This window comes from Amphiura filiformis, chromosome 14 (assembly GCF_039555335.1).
Source record: "Amphiura filiformis chromosome 14, Afil_fr2py, whole genome shotgun sequence".
Lineage (NCBI taxonomy): Eukaryota > Metazoa > Echinodermata > Ophiuroidea > Amphilepidida > Amphiuridae > Amphiura > Amphiura filiformis.
In genome coordinates this window covers 66431562-66445186 of record NC_092641.1, presented here as the reverse complement: position 1 = coordinate 66445186, position 13625 = coordinate 66431562, and the positions used below count along the sequence as shown (strand labels likewise).

The 13625-nt window shown below is 37.2% G+C and overlaps 1 protein-coding gene across 2 annotated transcripts in view; it reads right to left on the bottom strand.

Moving 5' to 3' along the window:
* LOC140170457 (fibroblast growth factor receptor 2-like) overlaps positions 1 to 13625 on the bottom strand; it is a 93825-nt gene that overhangs the window by 24584 nt on the left and 55616 nt on the right. For both annotated transcript variants that reach the window (XM_072193822.1, XM_072193823.1), the window contains 5 exons: positions 13295 to 13485; positions 5733 to 5826; positions 3119 to 3286; positions 1387 to 1512; positions 578 to 822 (listed from right to left, as the gene is read on the bottom strand). In XM_072193822.1, the coding sequence (XP_072049923.1) occupies positions 578 to 822; positions 1387 to 1512; positions 3119 to 3286; positions 5733 to 5826; positions 13295 to 13485 (824 nt within the window). The remainder of the gene's footprint in view (positions 1 to 577; positions 823 to 1386; positions 1513 to 3118; positions 3287 to 5732; positions 5827 to 13294; positions 13486 to 13625) is intronic.

The window sequence follows — 13625 nt, the reverse complement described above, 5'->3', positions numbered from 1 at the left end:
GAAGAGCTGGTAAAGATCATATTAATCATTCACTACTAAATAGTAAATACCCAGCAAAGTAGTAAGGGAGCTTTCTATGACATCTTCCAGGTGACGACGTCAAAGGTCACACGAGGTCAAAGGTCACACGAGGTCAAAAGTCACGAGGTCACTTCCGATTTGCACTCGCATTAGGCGGGCGTTGCTTATTAGCATATCTGAATATTAATGAGAAGGGCGTGGCCAATTCAGTATCGAAGTTACGTAATGTTACTATGTCAACGGGATCACGCGCTTGAGTTATGAACCACGATCGAAACAATCACCACACAAACTATATGGCACTTGAAGGCATATCAAAATAGCGTGATCCGGTAACCAAGAGAATTACGTAACCACTTCGATGCTGAATTAGCAAATAATGAGAAAAAATCAAACATTTATAAAAAAACAAGAAAAAAAAAACATCACTAGCAACAACAAATCTTCAGAGCAAATACATCCGCTGGAGACGCCGGTTGACCCGGTGAAAGCGCTCCGGTGAGTGTACCAAATTTACGTAAATAACTTAGATTTTTTTTCTTTCAAAACAGTTTACCTCAGAATGTCGCTTTCTTCTCCACTTAAACGCAGGTAATGACGACACAATTAGTATCAATATTCCACCGATAAACAGCGCCACCAGGCTCCCTACAACTATTGCTATTGCCATAGATGCATTGCTTCCAGACTTTGGTTTCTTGATATCAGCATCTTTGGTAGGTAGCAGTTGTGATGTTCCACCCATCATTGTGGTCGGGATGAAGTTAGGATTGTGTGGACCGGTGGGTTCTCCTGGAGGAACTAAATAAACATTAATATGTGGATTATTATGAGGGTTACCTAGGTAACACAACAAAATAGGTCAAGTATCATATTGAGGTCTATTGACCTTATATAGATCAAGGTATAATGATCAAAACAATGTTAACAGAATGCGGTGAAGTTCATGAGATCAACAGCAATACGCTGGCGAAGTTACGTAATAAATCGGATTAACTACCATAGCAATAGGTGAAAACAATTTTGAACATATCGCGCTGCACTACAAACAGGTTGAACTAATCACCTGTGTATGTCTGTAATCATAAGCTATCATAGATTGAACACAATGCTGGTCTTTTCAAAGATACTAATCTTACAGGTGCAAGTGATCAGCATGATATGGTTCAATGCAGAGGTACCGCGTGAAAGTATCAGTGCAGCGCGGTATATTCAAAAATTGTTTTCACCTATTGCTATGGTAGTTAATCCGATTATTACGTAACTTCGCCAGCGTATGATCAGTGCAGTGCCGAACTGCCGAAAAGTATAACAATGTAAAAAAAAAATAAAATGTTATTCAATCACACTGAATGTTATTATTACCGTGAACTCCTGTCGTTGTTATGATTTGCTCTGCAGAATAGTTTCCATATCCCACTACATTGCCTGCCGCAATCTTGACGTAGTATGACGTGAAAGGCAACAGGTTGGTAAGAATAGTATTTTGACCTGGATAATTATCAAAATAATAACAAAGATAATCAATTGATTCGGTATGCATTGGCTTTAATAATTTAATAACACTAGGATCCACAACATGTTCATCTATCAGGGCACAGTTCTTTAACCCCAATACATTATTGTATATTCATTGCATGACCTTAGAAAATTTGGGTACAAAAACTCATACTCTGCAACTTGAGGTAAAATTTTGCACTATGAGTGTTTAATTGAGGTGATTAAACTGTGCCATTGGGATAAGGCTGTCTATAGTGTAAGGTCGGTTAACATGTAGCTCGAAGTCGAAGTCATTATATAATATAAGATATCGCACCACCAAATAAATCCTCATAGAGATATGTACTAAATTCGCCTCAAGAAAACGTCATTTTACTTCGCAAGAGCGACTCAGTTATTAGCGACAGCTATGATGGTATGGTTGAAATTAGCCCAAGCCTGATCCCTCTGATTGAAAAAAAAAAATATAGGATTGACCGTCATTATTTTTTACGACTGGCCCTCGAAGTCTATGATGTCAGGGAATTACCTAATGTACCTGCAAAATCATGCCAGTGTTTCTGTACATAAAAGACTGTTTAAAGTCATTAAAAGATACTCAATCTCTCCCATCTGTGGTATACTTGCAGGATTTGATAATACTAATCATGACCAATTCAAATTTAGCCAAAGATATGCAAATTTCAGCTCATTTTAATGCTTACTTTAGGCCATCCATGTTTTTTTCTGAGAAATGCATTGAGGGCGCACGACCCTATAATACTATTTGGTGGTGTGAAATCATAAATGGCACCGGTCCTTCGCTAAACTTCACTGCTGATTGTTCGGCTTTGGGAGCACGTTGATGTACAAATCACACAGCTCATCACTCGCTTTATAATAATCAAATAACACCTCATATAAACATATTGTTCGGTTTTGGAAGCACTATGATGTGTACAAATCACATAGCTAATAATCAAATAACACCTCATATAAACAAATTCTACAGTTATGTAACCCGTCCTACACCAAAACATGATCTTGTTATGGCAATTTGAGTGATAAAAAGTCATGTGCAAAATCTTGTTAGCTCCAAATTGATACCAAAGTTGCTTCAAAACACTCTAAATTGACAAAGATTGAAACCAGTAAAACGATGCACGCGGTCGAAATTGCTAAGTGTGATCAAGCTTGCTTGCCCGCAATGACAAATTTGAATAAGGCCAAATAAAAAATAAACATGTTTCACGTCCCCTCCCGCTTCCTTTTTCGAGGTTTCTTCAATTTTATTTCTATTTTTTGAAATTCAGTTATACTTTTCAAAAAATATGTGTAGGAAGTAGAGATACTTTCTAGAGACTTGCTAATATACAAGGAACACTTTTAGAAGGTTTTTGTGATTGGTAGAGGGGGTCTATCTCTCAGAACAACAAATAAAAAGAGGCCTCCTCCTTTTTCCAGGCATTATTGCATAGCTAAAACAGCTCTAATTATGGGTATTTACACCTATTTTGCGATTTAAAAAAAATAAATAAAAAAGCCCCTCTTCCTCCTTTTTTTCAAAAACCCGGACGTGAAACATGTTTTTTATTTTACTTGGCCTAATGAGTCTTACCAACAAAAAATCTTTTGGATAAACTGGTTCTTTGTCCAACCTTCTGGTAGACGACTCTGTACATGGTAATCGGCAAACCTCCATTGAAGAGAGGAGCGTCGAAGAATAACACGGCGGTATTATGTGAGACGGAACCAACGCGGATATTGACTGGTGGTAACGGAGGCACTGAAACAATAAAATACACCCAACTGTATATTAAGAATACACACAAGTGTATTGCGAATGCGAATACACCCAATGTATTAGGGATACACTCAAATGTATTAGGAATACACCCAAATGTATTAGAAATACATCCAAATGTATTAGGAATACACCCAAATGTCTTAGCAATAGACCCAAATATATTAGGAATACACCCAAATGTATTAGAAATACATCCAAATGTATTAGAAATACACCCAAATGTATTAGAAATACACCCAAATGTATTAGGAATACACCCAAATGTATTAGAAATACATCCAAATGTATTAGAAATACACCCAAATGTATTAGGAATACATAAAATGTGTCAGGAATACATGTATTCAGGAAAAAATCCAAATGTATTAGGAATACACCCAAATGTATTAGGAATACACCCAAATGTATTAGGAATACACCCAAATGTATTAGGAATGCATCCAAACGTATTAGAAATACACCCAAATGTATTAGGAATGCATCCAAACGTATTAGAAATACCCCGAAATGTATCAGGAATACATAAAATGTGTCAGGAATACATGTATTAGGAATACATCCAAATATATATTAGAAATACACACATCCCTACACGTATATGGAATACACACATGTATTAGGAATACATACAAACGTATAGGAATACCCCGAAATGTATCATGAATACATCCAAATGTATTAGGAACACACCCAAATGTATTAGGAATACACCCAAATGTATTAGGAATACACCCAAATGTATTAGGAATACACCCGAACGTATTAGAAATACACCCAAATGTATTAGGAATGCATCCAAACGTATTAGAAATACCCCGAAATGTATCAGGAATACATGTATTAGGAATACATCCAAATATATATTAGAAATACACACATCCCTACACGTATATGGAATACACACATGTATTAGGAATACATACAAACGTATAGGAATACCCCGAAATGTATCATGAATACATCCAAATGTATTAGGAATACACCCAGATGTATTCTTAATACACCCAAATGTATTAAGAATACACCTACATGTATAGGAATACGCCCAAATGTTTTAAGTATTATAATAAAGCCTGTAGAAGGTACGCTTAGTACCGAAAATGTACTGCTAATGTACTGCTAATGTACAACTGTTTCCCGTCTTCGTTCGTTTTATTTTAGGAATACAGCCAAATGTATTAAAAATACACCCAAATGTATTAGGAATATACCCAAATGTATTAAAAATACACCCAAATGTATAGGAATACACCCAAATGTATTATGAATACATCCAAATGTATTAGGAATACACACATATGTATTAGAAATACACCCATATGTATTAGGAATACACCCAAATGTATTAGGAATACATCCAAATGTATTAGGAATACGCCCAAATGTATTAGGAATACACCCAAATGTATTAGGAATATACCAAAATGCATTAGAAACACAACCAACTGCATTAGGAATACATCCAAATGTATTAGGAATACACCCAAATGTATTAGGAATATACCCAAATGCGTTAGAAATACACCCAACTGCATTAGGAATACATCCAAATGTATTAGGAATACACCCAACACCTTCTCGTCCTCTGCCATCTTTCCTACCTGTTAGAAGGATGGTGTATTCATCTTTGTTGATGAGTGTCTCGGATTCTGTCAGGTGTGTTTCGCAAAGGCCAAGGATGTCAAGACCAAATCTTCTAAACTCATCCAGGAGGATTTCCCAATGACCTTCCGTCCTAAGCGTCCTGACATTCCAGGTTCCAACATTAATACCACTGGAGCTCCTTTTCTTTGTAGGTTCCTCTACAGCAGTCTTTGTTAGAGTTGCCCGTTTTGTCACTTTTGGCTTATTTGTCACAGTGCAGCTCCTTGTATTTGAGGCCTGCTTGACTGTGGCTTTTGTCACATTTTGGCATTTTGTCGAGTTCCAGATACTTACGCTGAACCTGGTTGTCTTCCTTGTTTCTTCCTCTGGCTGTACCTGTGGAGATGGCAACCAAACATCCGGCGGATTCTTTGCACCCCTGCCACTCTGTTGCCGACGAGCAGCCACCGGGACTCGGGGCCTTAACGGGGGGGGCGACTTTCATGATTGGAGTTTTACTCGATAGAGTGTCGACCTGCTTTACATACTGGGCACACGGCCACTGACTTCCCAGTCAGGTGAGTTGTTACATTACTTACACCCAAATGCATTAGAAATATACCCAACTGCATTAGGAATACATCCAAATGTATTAGGAATACACCCAGATGTATTAAGAATACACCCAGATGTATTAAGAATACACCCAGATGTATTAAGGCACACAGATGTATTAAGGCACCCAGATGTATTAAGAATACACCCAGATGTATTAAGAATACACCCTAATGTATTAGGAATACACCCTAATGTATTAGGAATACACCCAATGGGAACTTACCTGCAGGTTGGAATTTTATAGTTTGCCGTTGTCGCCCAACACTATTTTCAACTAGACATAAATAAGTGCCAAAGTCAGTAGTGACAGGATTTAACTGTAGAGAAAAAGAAAAGAGTTGACCCATTATTCCTGGATGAGATGGTTTGTGTTATGTAGGCCTAATAGGATATGCGCATTTTAGCTGCAAGTCTCTAGATGTTGCACATGGTTTATAATGATGTCTTATACCGCAGTGGTCACCAAATTCATGTAAGCTGTGCTGAGGCTCGTGGGGATATTGCTGCGTGTAGCACACTATAAATCACTATGCTTTATTATTATTGTTATCATCATTACTATTATAATGTGGATAAAAAGAAAGCAAAGTGATATTCTAAATTCCTATTGTATTATTAAAGCCATATCATAACATTTCCATAATAAATAAAATTGTATTTTTTGGTATGAAATGTTAGTTTTCACTGTCCTCTTTTAATTTGGGCCCAAACAAACGAGGTAATACAAATAATATTTAATACCAATGCATATGTCGCCAATGCGAGGTATTCATTCGAACGTGAGTCGTGTCGGTTCTTTTGATGTGTCACGACTGCCCGCACGCCATGTAGGCCTACGTACTGTGTTATGTACATCGTGTACGCATTGGACTAATATTTCCACCGGATAATAAAAAGACGGTTCCTGCGGTTTATTCAAAATATCGAACTTTAACAAAACTACAGCACCTAAAGTCTTGATTTTTGCAGGGGGAATGTTCGTTTACTAAAGTACATAACAATCGTTTAAAAAAAACACACAATTTTGATAAATCTGTTGTAAACGACCTATCAGCTAATGTTATAATATAGCTTTAATCAAGTTTTAACCTGTAGACGTGTGGATTAATTATATTACAAATACAATCATCAAATACGAGCAGTCTATTGACAGATTATTTATTACATATTTCCGGATTATAATAAGAACGGATGCATGCAGACAACAGCTTTAAATTGTCAAATGTAATGTCATAATATCAAGGATTGTATACAACAAAGTTGTCAATGTCATTTCATAATTAGTGTCATTTTGATTTATATAAAACATGAGAAAATATGTGAAATGTAAACCATTTGTTTTTGAAAACTGACTCTGTGACTCATGGTTTAATTCCAATATTTTCTCATAATATCAAGAGTAATCTCAGGATCCCACTGAACCAATACTGGCCTTATTTGTACTCATTTTAATTTATTTTTCATTTTCATTTATTCATGAGCTCACCCCAATCCCCTTGGATTTCAATCCGTGGACAATGAAGGCATAATACAAAATCGGGTCTGACATGGCCTGAGTTTAAACCGTATGATCGGTGATAATTAAAATCGTTGTATTTATCGGTCTTTCTCAGACGATTTCCTTTCTCGAATTATTATTTACTTATATTAATTTATAAATAGCATATATGGCCTTGACCATTAGCCTGGTTAAGCTGAATTTGCGCTACATCGCTAAGCGATAGCGATTGGATTTTACCCAATGAGGAAGCGCGCTTTTTGTTGCGTTGGGAAAAGCGCAAACTCATTGGTCAAAATACCAATCACTCGTCGCTCAGCGCTGGAGTATAAATTCAGCTTAAGTCGTGATTAGTCTTTTAATGCGTAATACGCGCCGCTTGTGTTAAGTTTTAAGCAGCCGACGCTTAATAGTCGTCTATTTCTCTAATTTGATCGAGGACGACGATAAATATTCACACATGACAAAATAGGGCTATTCCAGTTAAAATTCATGCCCTTAAAATACCTCCCACACAGGGGGTGTAGATTTCAAATGGAATCAGCGGCGTCGCTAGACCAATATGATTCGGGGGGTGTACAGTATGGTTTGCCGACGGACATCTTTTTCAATTTGTTGACCCAAAATATTTTTAGCCAGGACGGCGCTCAGAAATCTAAAATTTTTCCGACAAAAATGTCCCCATACCCCACCCCGCCCGCCCCCCGCCTCCAGCGACGGCCCTGAATGGAATCACACATTCAGGTTACCCCCCATTTTAAATGCACACGCCCTTTGTGGAAGATTATTAAAAAAAGTCATGCATGTAAGGATTTCAACTGGAATATCTAACTTGACTAAATCTTAAATCTATTTGATCATGTTTGATAGTTATCATGTTGTCGTTATTCACGGGTTGATGTAAAAGTGACCGATTCAATATGTTGTTCAAGTGCGAAAACATAAACAACATTTGAACTATTTATTACCTTACTATAAGTAGCACCTTATAAATACATAATTACTAAGTATGTCTATCAACTTAAACTTAAGACCAGGTTGAATTAATCACGCAACACATACAGCAGGTGTCATGATTACGCAATTTATACTTAATGGGAAGTTATGATTGGTAAATCATCAAGTTAAGAAACAAGAAATGTCTTTAAAAACACGTCATGACAGTCTGCCAGTTGCGAAGGCTTTAATCCCCTGTTGTTAAGCATAATTTAATTGGAGTACGTAACTGGTCTTCTCCGGTGACTGCACTGATGCTGAGCAGTGCTGTAAACAACACATTGGGGGTACTACATTAAGATAAACAGCAACCTAATTACGATAAAAAATTTCTTGAAATGTAGATTATCAACAACGTAAGCTTGAACTCCGATTTTAAATCATCGCAATCAGCCAAATGACGGCTGAGGTGCAAGCGAATACGCTCTGTACACAAGCCTGTTTAATTCGGCACAGAAACAGTAGCGAAAACGACACTCAAAAATTGCCTTTTCTTGCATCACGATCGGTATTTGTGAGCGAAACAGGAGCACTTTTTCCTGTCGTTATGGAATATCTAGACTCAGTAAAATTCAGTAAAATTTTCCAGGGGTTGTGCTACATTTGTTAACTGGGTCTGGTTACGTCCCAGATGATACGTTCACAAAATAGTGTAAAAATATTGACAATGTGTGCATGTGGCATGAAGAAAAACAAGGTATCAACTAAATTAATATAAAAGGCGCTGACTCTTACACAAGTTGTTCCTTACGAACAAGTGTAAAAATAAGTGAGAAAATGTGTGGCATGATGAAAACCAGATATCAAGTAAATTTATATAAAAGGCGCTGGTTCTTACTGAAGTTGTTCCTTGTTACGAACAAGTGTAAAAATAATTTTGAAATGTGTGGAATTCCAGGTAACAACTAAATTGATATAAAAGGCTCTTGCTCTTACTTGTTAGGCAAATTAGACAGGTTACGCTCCGTAGTTTTTACACTGAGATTTCGGGGTAACTCTTTGTTATTTTCCTACTTCATATGCTCAAGGCCGTTGAATCACAGGTGAATGAGCATGAAAAGAATCTATCGCACGACTATTTGGTGCGGACTGAATATCACATTAGTGTACTCAGGGAATGTCATGAAAGACCGTAAGTATGGTAAGTATAATATTATAGCCATCCCTATAATACACCAGTTACCCTCCATAGCTGCGTGCGTAGAAGATACGGTTCATAGAATCCGCATCAATTCATTTATTTCCCCCCTCCCTTAAGGTCAGACATGTACGTCGGCAATATGTCTCTCACAAGATCATTAATTATCTACAATAACGGGGCGTAATTAACAGGGGTATTGTTTTTAAATGTACCCACTCCCGTAACAGAACACGTCAGCCGTTTTCTCGAGGCATTACAAACCCTTACTAAGAAATCATTATAGTACCATGACTTGCGGGCTGAATATCGAATTATATTCTAAGATTTTTTTGTGATTAAAATAGACATAATACTTAAAGCACACTAAGTCTGAGAGAATATGATAACACTATAACAAGGTCATTAGTATTTATAACACCGTAATTAGAGTGAGACGATTTAACAGAGTAGACTATTATTAAGTGATGGATCAAAGTACGCCCGGTAGTCAGAGAATTTAGTTATGATATAGAAGCCTATCCTAAAGCTATACACAATTAATCCAGATTGATTTAGATTTATTATGTTGCTTCTTTCATTTATGAGTCACATGCAACATTAGCAACAGGTGAAAGTAATTGCCTACACTATGTTTTTATACGACCAAAATTCAGGAAATAACCACGGTTCTATCCTAAAATTATAGCAGCAACTAGAGATAATGTGTAAGAGACCAAAATAAGTCTCTCACACATGTATAGAAACTATTATACCTGTTTTTGGCCCGGATTTTGGTGGCCATCTTTAAAATTGCAAGTTTACCACTAACCCACCTCAACTGAGCTTTAGGCCAGTGCAAAGCGCAGACGCAGTCATTAGGGTAATACGCATGCTCCCTTGACGCAAAGCTCATTGCGTATGTCACATTAGATCCAGATTTGGGCAAGCCATATAAAACTGGACTTAATATTGCGGTGTGACTAGGTTAAATGACGTTAGGGTATTATTTTATTGTGTCGAACAGGAAGCAGCACTCACCAAGATGAGTGTGTTCCGTCTAACTTTAGGCACAGAACTACGTGCTTGGGGTTCCCTTTACCATAGTACGCCAACATGCCTTCCCAGCATGCGTAGCGTCATAACCCTATCCTCACTGGTGTGACTGCAGACAACAAGGTACCGTACAAAATTACTTTAAAAATTGAATAATTTCAGAATTGTACATTTCCATGGCCATATTTGGAATCAGCATAAAAAAATGCATTAAAATTAGTACAAACAGGAAAAGTATTGTTCAGTACTTTTTGAATTGTTTCTTGATATCACACAAATTTTAATTTTATGTTGAAGCCTATGGTCAGCACACAACACCGAATCTATTGAGACAATATGATTTTGACTATCATATGAACAGGTTTGGCTACAAAACAATTATCTTATAAATGCATCTACGCACAGTTTCCACCTCGATACACCCGAGTGCACATGTTTTCAAGCACAGTCTAGCCCTCTACACAGTCTGTGTTTATACTACACGGTTGAGTGCATAGCATCATAAGAGCTGTGTGAGATCTATCTGGTGACTAGTGGAAAATACGGCATCTGTGATTGTTTTTTTCTTCTTCAAAACCCCGAATACTCCCTTCATCCAATGAGAAAAGTTTTTATATCAAACGAAAGTTAACACTTCCCGCTAAAAACACTTTTTTTTTCATTCCGTTAACAGGTGACGCAATTCGATGTTTATAGCAATGCGAATGTGAAAAAGCACAATTTTTGACCAATATATATATATGTTTTTTTTTAAAAACGCGAGTGTTCCTTACAGTATTTTAAAATCTTATGTCATTAAATGAAAGAGCACACTCATATTGTCCATATAGTAGCTTCATTTCAATGTGCAATGGCCAATTCTTTTTACAAATCATGTGCAAAAAGTTACTACTTTTGCCTCTTTTATCGGACGGTTATAAATTGATTGATATGCAGGTGTGAGATAACACAACTGCCCCTGTTGATGTCCTGTAAACAATGACCAGCTTATACCGCGGAATGTGGGCATGTTGCCTATGGGGGTCGACACTAAGTCAGATTTGCGTGTGCGAACTCAAAAATAGCGCAAATAGCGCGAGCGTACACAAAATAAACGCGTGAGATGTGCGATGTCGCCAGGTCTGACTCTGTACCAGCGTCAGCTGAGTTCAAGTACGCTTTGGGAGCACAGGCATGGAATATTCCAATCTATGCGTTATTAATCTATGAACCGCCTAAAAAAGCAAAGAATATCAAGGTCAAACTCTCGCAATGCATTACGGGAACAAATGATTTCCTGCTGTGTCCCTTTACTATACAACACGAGTGTGCTATTATTATAGAGACCTGGTTAGAATGTGCTATTATTATTGGGACCTGGTCGTGACACATTGAAAACGGAATGTAACAAATGATCGCATGTACTTATAGGTTTCTATTTTAGGATTAAGAGTGGGAGCGGCTGTTGAACACATGCAGTCTGCGGGTCCCCACTACAGTCGGTTGTTTCCCTACAAATTTGGGTTCAGAAGTATAGCATACGAAGTACATCAAAAAAGAAACGCCAAGAAAGTTTAAATTATCATAACTTTGAACACAAATAGCTCCAAGCAATAACGTGTGACGAATTGACATACATTACAGTATGATACTTCACTCTTAAATATGACGGCGTAAATAAAAGATAGACCAGCCTCTTCAATTGTCCGACAGCAATGTCGTTATATAAATCTTTGAAGGTGATGGCACCATGGACTGTAGAAATGTATACCGTAAAACCTCGTCTACAAGCATATAGATTGTTTTTGATTAAAGCTGAATTAGGCGAGGCAGCCATAAATATGCCAATACAATAGATTAGTTTTACAACAGTACTTGTTTGTATGCTTTTAGCGGTATTTTATTTGCTCAAACTCGATAATGTTATAATGTTGTCGAAGAATGGCGCCCGGGTTAAGTTAGCTTTCACCAGAAGCACTCTATATGCTTGTAGACGAGGTTTCACAGTAGTCCATGATGGCACATGAAATAAATGCTGAATATTGTTTATACAAATCGTCGTCGTCTGATTGGTTTATACTAATCGTCGTCGTCTGATGATTTTTATAACGAGTAGAGACTATCAAATTTATAACAATCTGGAAAAGTTGGCCAATTGACAAATGTCTTGTCTATACTTTGGTATGGCCCCAGAGCATGACTTCAGCAACTTCTTGCCTCACGACATAACCTTATTGCCGTGGCTCAAATGTTTGATTAAATTAGTTCGAATCAAGTTTTTTATTTAGTTTTTGTTTTGTTTTCGTCTGGTTTTTGTGATTTGTAATTCCATTGAATGTTTTTGCAATACGTATAATCTGCTCAACCCTTTTGTGTATCCTATCATCCTATACAGAATAACATTTGGATTACACTTCAATAAATCATGTGATCACGGTAACATTCACACTTCCTAATATCGATTTACTAATCTAGTCAACGATTTGTAAAACACTCACTCCAAACATTAGCCCTGAGTGCATTGAAAATATCCTGACATTACAAAAGAATTTACACACATTTAACGACATACTAGTCCTTTATGCATAGTATACCATGTATACCTGAAGGGCAGTGGCAGATCATTGCCTACTGTTGGAGTAATGCTATGCTAACTTAAAGCAAACTTGAAGCGATCATAATTTATAATTTTTTACTTTTGATTTCAACACAGCACCAGATATACCTCAAATTTGTGGTCTTAACTTCGACCTTTATCGGGAGACTGGCAACCCAGGTTTGAGATCAATGACCGTTTGGACACTTGATATTTGACCCCAAACACTTGGTCGTAGACTCTTGGTAACTGGTAAGTTGATTTGGAGTAAGTCAAGATACTCGACCGGGAACCAAAGTATTTCGAAAAAGGTGTTAAGGAGGTCATTTACATCAGAGTCAACCAACCTTCACTTAATCGTGACGGGAGCCGATACCAGTTACCAAGAGTCTACGACCAATTGTTGGGGTCAAGTGTCCAAACGGTCATCGATTCCAAACTTAAAGAAAAGAAAAACAAAACGAAAGGTAAGAAGAGAAGATGAAGAAGGAAGAGGAGAATGAGGGGTGGTTAATCTTAAGATGATGATGTAAGCTGACTTACCATTACGATCGATGCTGTATCAGTTGTTACAATCATCCTTCTTCCATTGATTCCATTCGATATTTGAACACCGTTGTGGAACCATGTGACACGCGGGACGGGATAACCTGAGAATCTACACGTGATATTGACTGGTATATTGAGCCATCCACGGACGATGGCGGTTTCGAGTCCATCTATTGCTGGTGGATCTGTAAAGAACCATGATTGGTCAATTGCATGATATAGTCATATCAGTAACCAATTAAAATAGAGCTTTTAGATCTTTTGGCAATTTTAACTAGTATTCTAACCATATCTCTGATTGATTTAATATGTGATATAGCCCTCT